Source organism: Panonychus citri, unplaced genomic scaffold (genome assembly GCF_014898815.1).
Source record: "Panonychus citri isolate SS breed McGregor unplaced genomic scaffold, ASM1489881v1 Contig00040, whole genome shotgun sequence".
NCBI lineage: Eukaryota > Metazoa > Arthropoda > Arachnida > Trombidiformes > Tetranychidae > Panonychus > Panonychus citri.
The window spans coordinates 1,703,359-1,712,066 of NW_026515445.1; the positions used below are offsets into that span (position 1 = coordinate 1,703,359).

Genomic DNA, 8,708 nt, shown 5'->3' on the forward strand with positions numbered 1-8,708 from the left:
AGCATGTGAATCCATTTTGTAATGTGATCAACTATTTATCTTAATGGGAACATTTAAAGAATGAAATTCGAGTATCGGTTGATTGTGTAATTTAAATTCATTTATTTCAATTGGTATCAACAGATTAACTATCGAAAAGGTTTGATTGGCAGAAGAAAATGAACTCGCTTGATTTGATTAGAATTTCGATCAAAGGAAAAATGAGACAATTGAAGGCTTGATTTTCGTTCTCAATGATCGTTCATCGATCCAAATTGATTAGTAAAGAAAAAAAGAGAAAAGTAATATTACAATTGGATTGATAATAATGACAGTTGATTGGGTGAACAAAATTAACCCTCGAAAATGACCACAAAATGTAAGTTAATTGGTAATTGCAGCGACTAATTGTTATTATATTGATGCATATTAGTTTCTATTGGTATTGTTTGTATAATAGTATTTGTGTCCACCGGTCATATGTACATTCAGGTACTCCAAGTATTATGGCTCGAGTTTGGATCGTCTCAGACACTCAGTTGGAATAGCATAAGCAATGTCTTTGATATTGGCGACGTCCGCTCTCAGTTGTTCAAGTTCTTCGCGATAATTGGTCAACATGCCTGACAGGTCATCTCGCGACTTTCTCAACTCTTCTGTTCGATTGTTCAAATCAGCAGTCAGCAATTCCTTCTCGGCTTCCCGCAGTTTCACCTCCAATTCTTTCATGTTTCCACCGTCGACAGAGTCCAAACCCTCCAGAGTTTTTATTATTGAATCAACAGTTTGCAGTGCACCAGACACTTTGCTTTTCGCCTCGATGGCACTAGTCTTGGCTTGGTTAGCTCTTTCTAAAGCTTCTAAAGCCAATTTCTCGTCGTTGACAGTCTGTTCACCATATGAGTTGAGTCGACCTTCGGTATCGGCTAGAGCCCTGTTCAATGATTCCACCTCGTCTTTCATTCTTCCCGCTCTCTCCTTTGTTTTACCTGCTTCCCCACGAATCGCATTTGCATCAGCGGAAGCATTACCAGCGATGTAACGAGCCTCGGTTGCAATACTCTGAGCGTTTATCGCGTCATTGTAAGCCCCAGTGAGAGCATCAAAAGCCTCCTGTGTCTTGGCTTTGCCTTCGTTCAAAAGCTTTTCCACCTGTGGTACTCGCTTCAGTGCTTCATCTGCTCGTCCTTGACTTTCTTTCACTGACTTATCGAACCCTCGAAGTGTCATCAAAGTTCCAGTGGCTTCCGTCAAAGTGGAATTGGCTGCCTGAGCTGCTTTCTCTGCAGTTTTATGAGCTTTGTCCACTTCGCTCAACAACTCGGAAGCTTTGTTCTGTTGCCTGGTTGCCTCTTTCAGAAGAGATCGAACATCCTCCATTTGGATCTGTGTTCCATTCAGTACATTCTCGTATCGTGACATCATCGCATCCGCTTCTCTCATGATACGAGCCGCCTGATCGACCAACTCTCTGGCATCTTGTTTCATGCCCGAGGCGTTCACATTTGGAATACTCAATGAGCCCGCTTCGGTCAACAATTGTAGCGCATCTTTGGCAGCTCGATCAGCTTCTTTCTTTGCTTCTTCTGCCATTTTCCTTGTTCGTTCCAATAAATCGTTGATATCGATCAATTGTTTCTGAATGGCCCGAATCTCTTCACGATTACTCGAATGCATCACCATGGCTTCTTTCACCAATCGAGACGCTTCTTCTGAGTTGTTCAAAGCTTCTTTCGCCAACTTTTCCACCTTTTCAGCTTCTTTTTCAATCTTATCTGCTAGAGCAACCGATTCCAATGATATTCTGGACATTCGTTCAGACTGCTGTCCGTACCTTTTGAACCTTTCGCGAGCATGTTCCAAGGCAGTTCTTCCTTCATGATCGAATGTCTTTTTAGCTTCAGATAATATTAAATTGGCTTTTTCAATTATATCTTCTGCTAAACTCATGTTTTGCTTTCCAAAATTGACCAAGTTGTTCAACCCTTCCATCCGACCGTCAACCAACGAGGTCAATTCTTTGACTCGGGCTAAACGGTTCTTTAAAGTGGTCAAAGAATTGACAAGGTTTCGACCATCTGAGCCCATTCGACGAGCATCCGATACCAGTGCCTCAGTGCGAGCGATCAATTCTTCCAATTGTGTTTCGAACTTTTGATCTTCCACTTCCACAGGGCTGTTTTGTATCTCCTCCAGTAATAATCGCAACTGGTTCAGTTTACCTCGGTGCCCATTCACAGAGTCCTGGATTAGTCCGTAGCAAGCTGGACAGTCTATACAACCAGCAGTTCGGTTGAACTTGTTTTCACGACACCGCTCACATCGACGGCCTTCCACGTTTGCCAAACACTCACATTGACCATTATCGCGACACTGCAGAGATTTGGATCCAATTCGATCACAGTCACACTTTGCACATCCCTTCTCAGAGAAACCATAATGATAAGGTGCACATTGGTCACACTTAGTTCCAATGACCCCAGGTCGACAGTAGCATTTGCCGGTGAACTGATCGCAGGTCAGATTATGTGATCCAAACATATTACAACCACAGGATTGGCAACCATTCTCACCACTGATATCCCAATAGCCTTGTATGCACTGGTCACACTTTCGTCCCATCACATAGTTTTTACACTCGCAGTGTCCACTGCGAGAGTCACAAAGAGCCAATTCTTTTCCATCTTCTCCCTTGCCCATCACTGTTCCAGTTCTATGGCAACCACAAGATTTACAATCTCCCTTAGGGTAACTCAGAGCATCACCAAAGAAACCGGGAAGACATTTCTCACATCGATCCTAATGGGAAGTGAAAAGAAAACAAATTCATCAATAAAGTGATTCCATTCGAAACTCATTCACTTCGACTCTTACCCCGGCAGTGTTGTAAATGCATTTCAAACACTTTCCCGTTTCATGGTCACAACTTCCGACAGAGTTTTCGTCAATGTTCCCACTGCAATCGCATTTCCTGCAAGAACTGTTTGCTATCGGGTTACCAAAATAACCATCGATACAAGACTCACAGAGGGCTCCTGATTACAAAGATCGAGAAACAAACAATTAGTTTAAACCCAGTGAATAGCGACCTAGATTATCATTAGCACATGCAACCTAACGTCGAGTTAGTCATCCTTGAGAAAGAGTTTCTCATGTTAGCAAATCTTTCACTCTCTTCTTAGTTGCTGATGATTTTAATCATCCATGCAAATACTTATCCATGAATCAATTAACTGTCTCAATTCAGCTCATCACTGATCATTACCTCCGTAACCTTGAGGACACTCCAAACAAGCTATACTTTCATCAGGTAAGACAACACAAGCTCCCGCATTACGGTGACAGGGACAAGAAGTACATCCAGTCCCGTCTAATGGATTACCGTAATAGCCTCGAGCACAAGTCTCACAATTATCACCACCGGTGTTGTTTGTACACATACATTTTCCTTTACAAATTAACCATCACCATGAATTAATTAGAAACCACCACCAATATCAAGTTAAGTTTGGTTAGAGATTGCAAATGGGAAGTGGGAGTGGGAGTGGAAGGGGAATAGGAATAGGAGGAAGAAAAGAAAGTAAGAAAATTGATTGTTAAAGTTACCGTCACCAAAGACCAGAATCAGTATCAAACCGGTGATTTTCCTTCACCTTGTTCACTCTCTTTACCTGTATATGGATCACAAAAGTCAGCGTAGCCATTACATTGACAAGGTAGACAAACCGCGAAACTTCCCCCGCCCGGTGGTTCGTGTCGATATCCCGTCTTACATGACTCACAAAACTGTCCATCATAACCTGCTGGACACTCACATCGCTCGACCCAACTTGCTGCTCGACCATATGCACCCCGTTGGGCAGATTCCAGGGCTATTTCATCAACATAACCTGACCCATCTCTATTGTACACAATGCGAATCTTGATGGACGTTAAATTGGCCAAAACACTTATGAAATCTTTCCCAGACAGCCTCGGACTCCAGCCGAATCGAGCGTCTTCGTGAAGTCTAAACGAGTAAGAACGTTGGTTTCGACTTGGAAGACTATTGTCTTGACCGTGTATTGGTTGAGCAAGGGTCAATCCAGCGCCTTCAATAATGACATCGGCAAATTGTGAGGCTGGAGAATCGTCGTTCACTCTTAAATTGAATCTCAAGTGTTGATTGTAAGAGAAACGCTGATCCCCAAGGAAAGATGGAGGAGCAACCAAATAAACCGCGTCCAATCCATAACTTGCTTGAGAGCCGATACTATGATCTGATGTATTGTGTACGAGTGCAACAGAACGACCCATTCTATCAATCGCCGTCCATTTCTCGGTATCTTTGTAGAAATAAGATTCAATTGCATGGGCAGTGTAATCTTCCGCCGATTCGCAAACAGATGAGTGGCCGTAACAAAAGCAAGATAAACATCCAAATTCGTTGGTTCCTTGCAAATCGAAGTAACCAGGCTTACACTTTTCACAAGTTCTTCCTTCCACATTCTGTTTACATAAACATTCCCCAGAGACAGGGTGACATCGAGCGGTGTTGTTGAAACTTCCTTGTACAAAGCAGTCGCAGGGTCTGACGGGCAAATAAAAGGTTAGTTAAATATCTTGGGAAAATGATCCACTAGAAATACTCACTTGCAACCCTGGGCCGAAAAGTCGTAATAGTTATCAGCACAACGATCGCATTTTTCCCCAGAAACTCCTGGTCTACAGATACATTGACCATCTCGACTGCACTGCGATGTCACGGACCCTTAACGAATGAAAATGCCAATAAAACAATCGAATCCATATAAATACTATTTCATTGACTTACCTGTTGGATCGCAGTCACAGGTAACACATCGTCCCAGATTATTTTCGTAAAAACCTTCCTTGCATCTTTCACAGTTTGGTCCATCGGTGTTGTCGGCACAGTCAACATCGACCTCCGTGTCCAGTTTCAGCCCACAAATCAGCATCGTAAACGCATTTCGAGGCTTTATTGTTACAATTACAAACTGAAATATAAAACACAAGTTAGAAGAGAAAACAGAGAAAGGGGAACAATTAAAGAAACTAAATGGTATTACATTCCCAGACTGACTTCTTAGTGTTCCACACTTCAAGTTGCACGCACTCAACAAGTACGGCGCTTGACGCAAAAATAAATATCAAGGAAAGTATCGTTTGCATGGTAGAAACTCAGATGTTCCTCTTATCACTTATTCAGTGTAGTTGGGGCACAGTAATACAAAATTGAAGCGATTCTCGGACCATTTACAGGTCAAATAATCATGTTACACTTGATGCGACGATGATCGTTACTCTAGGCGCCCTTAGTCAACAGATTCTTAACTTTATTTGGTCACTGGACTACAAGTCAAACGATTGTGAATAGCAAAGCAACAAAAACTGGATTTCATGTTAGTTTTGTCTCTTCTATTAACGGAGAAAAGGTATAACCTGTACCGCAACTTTTACTGACAAAAGTGCGTAGGCATCAATTCAGCCCACTTTAGTTGTCTTATCTCGATACCAAAACAACAACAGGTATCATGATATTTTCTACTTACGTTGACATTCGTGTGCGTCCTCAAAAGTAGCAACTTCATATTTCTGATCGTTATACAGATCGTGACAACGTTCACAATTGACTCCAGTCGTGTTGTGTTCACAAATACACATCAATTGGCTGTAGGGATCATTTATATCAGAGGTTCTGCAGTCACTCGCATGTCCATTACATTTGCATCTACAGGTCGAGAAAAAGGTCGAGAAAAAGGTCGATGAGAATGGAATCAATGATATTAATCAGATATTCGCTCGCTCAACAGATGAGTAGATTCCTGGTATCACTTCATATTCATTTGTTACATTTTAACTGTAATTTTCAAGGTCACTAATCATGTTCACTAGTTTGAAGATAAAGCGAGAGAGAACAGCTCATCTTTGCCTCGTCATCTTCTCATCTTCTCATCAACATCAATAGACAAGTCAACGAATTTGATTCGCAATCAGAAATTCTCAGATAAACATTGAAATCAGCTTTTTCTCTCATTAAACTGTAAAATTTTCTGTCTTAAAGGCGTCAGTTGAGACTATTTTTGGAACCAACCAATAGATCAACACCCATAACTATTTAAGTCTCGATAGTTTTCGATAAAATGGTTATCCAGAGGGAGAAAGAAGAGGAAAGTAGGATGGGTGAGTAGTTTAAGAAAAAACAGATAACTTTTAGAGAAAAATGCGTTTGAGATGATCTTTGTTTCTCTCTTTCCTCTTTAACTACTAACTGATCACTCCCTTTGCCAGAGATCACTGTGTCTTCTTTCATTCTTCATCATCACAACCACTGCTCTCGAATCATCACCAATATCTATCAAAGTCCACAAGAGAGTAAGAGCAAAAGAGTGCGAGAGAGAGAAAACAGGAGAGAAAGAGAGCGAGGGCGAGAAAGACAATGGTAATGTTTCGGTTATCCTTTTGGTTCATGTGTTTCAATCTCTTCGACTCTTTAATCGGTCTACTAATCCATCTTTATCTCATCTCCATGACTTGATCTTTGCAGGATGAAAAAGAAAGAAGGAAAGCTGAAGTGCGAGCTCGTCTCGAAGCTCAAGCTCGAAAGAAACGCGGTTTCATGACCCCCGAAAGGAAAAAGCGACTGAGGGTAAGTAAACATTGACACTTTCACTTGAATCTTGAACTAGAGTTAAATTACTGTTGAAAGTTTTTTCTTATTCCACTTGTAACCCAAACAACGTCTTCAGAATTTACTTCGACGTAAGGCAGCGGAAGCGCTGAAAAGGGAGCAAGAAAGAAAAGCTGAAGAGAGACGAAGGATCATCCGAGAACGCACTGGAGCCCAGAAAAATTTCGATTCGGTCAACGAAGGTAATTAGTGTTACACTTTGCGATTTACGAGCTTTCCTCATTTCTGTTTGATTCTCAATCTCAAGCTAATCTTCAATCAATCGTGAAAGATTATTATAAAAGAATTCAGGACTTGGAAAGTAAAAAGTGGGACTTGGAAAGGGCCACTCGAGTGAAAGAAATCGAGGTTAGTAGTGAGATTGAACAATAACCATTAATCGATTGGCTCTTTTTCCAATTGTTCATCATTGTTTTCAGCTTAAAGAAATGCAGGAAAAAGTAAACGATCTGAAGGGCAAATTGTAAGTATTCACACAAAATCTCAATTCTGTTGCTTTTCTTTTCTTTTCAATGTCTGTGTCTTTCACTTGGTCAGTGTCATTCCTCCGTTGAAAAAAGTGTCGAAAACTGCGAATCAGTAAGTTAAACTGTCACACAATTGTCTCCACTCGATGCAACCATTAAAGATCTTAATCTTGACTTCGTTTTCTTATTCTTAGATTAGAGAAAATTCGTATGTTTACTGCTCGAGTTTCTCAGATGGATTATCGTAATCAATTGAAACAAGTTCAGAAAAATGATTATCGTCTCGAGGATAACGACGAGGTCGCCAGCAAGACATGCAAACCTGAATGGGCTCAACCCAAAAGCAAAACAACATCGGTATCTGAGGCCATTTCTGAGGCTGTTTCTGAGGCCGAGCAAGATGATTACTAAGTTTTCAACAAGACTGGACATTACGCACTAAGTGTATCTCGCTGCAATCTCGCAACGAAAACAATCATTGTAATCAACATGATAAAATATTGATTAGTTAATAAACAGATTGTTTCGTCCAATCATTGATTACGTTTCTATTTGATTGATTGATTGATTGAATTGATGAGACTTACCTTCCACCAACCGACAGGTCAGAAATTGCATAGTAATACGTTTTAAGTACTTGTGGGTCTCGAAAAACTTCATCACCAAACGTATTATGTCTCACCATGACAACTTTTATATCGGTGGCAGCGACGAATTTCTGTTGGGAGGAAGCGATCGAAAATTGAGCGATAAACAGCATCGAAGAAATTACTGTTATGTTCTAAAGTTTTTTACCTGCAATTCCAAGTTTTGATCGAATCTTTTATGACTTGGCCTGAGCTCTAGAGTGCTGAAAATAATATTCCCACCAGTGAGAGGAGAAATGTCCGAGAATTCTTTGGAGCACAAAACTTTGTCCGGCTGAGAATCGGGGACTTCTCTCGATTCACTGACATTGAATGTATCCAAACAGTTTCCACTGAAATACTGGAAAGGCACCCAATCGCTTTTCTCGTCCTCTCTTTTGTAAATAGCCAGACTTTCAGGTCGAGGGGAATTGAACAACAGTCGAATATATGTAACATCATAAGATTTACCTGTTTTCGACCAATTAGATTACGATGGTCCATTAATCTCTCTCGTTGATTAATAATCAATTTAGTGAATTGAACGTGGACTCACCCAAATGAAGTGTAATATTAACTGTTTTCGGGAACTCGATCCCATCGTACATGGTTTCACTTTGCCACCAGGTCTGAGTTGCATTATCGTGAAAATCATTGATGAAGTTTACAGGGTGATCACCTCGACGACACTTACCATCACAGGTTCTCTGGTTTCTGTCCTCTCGATTAGGTGTTTGAACACAATAATAAGTAATGTAAGGATGCTTTTCACCACATGTATTTGTAGCTTCAACGGGCCTTAGGTAGGCAGCGTTTTCAAACGGAGGAACACAGCGCCGAGCCTTACCCTGTTCATCGTAACAAGACCTTTGAGCGGCATTGGACGAGGGGAACGGGTTAAGTGGATCGGTAAAGGCGAAAGACGAGCCTGATAAGGAGGCCGAT

At 41.1% G+C, this 8,708-nt stretch overlaps 1 protein-coding gene and 1 pseudogene across 1 annotated transcript; one reads left to right on the top strand and one right to left on the bottom strand.

Moving 5' to 3' along the window:
* Nucleotides 1–82: 82 nt before the first annotated feature.
* Nucleotides 83–5,366, bottom strand: LOC128397991 (laminin subunit gamma-1-like; annotated as a pseudogene).
* Nucleotides 5,367–6,172: 806 nt separating this feature from the next.
* On the top strand, nt 6,173–7,673 carry LOC128397993 (troponin I-like). Its single transcript, XM_053358795.1, has 7 exons — nt 6,173–6,421; nt 6,527–6,628; nt 6,729–6,852; nt 6,918–7,018; nt 7,090–7,133; nt 7,208–7,249; nt 7,332–7,673. Exons 1-7 carry the CDS (start codon nt 6,419–6,421, stop codon nt 7,546–7,548), a joined length of 633 nt encoding a protein of 210 aa, XP_053214770.1. The 5' UTR covers nt 6,173–6,418; the 3' UTR covers nt 7,549–7,673.
* The last annotated feature ends 1,035 nt before the right edge of the window (nt 7,674–8,708 follow it).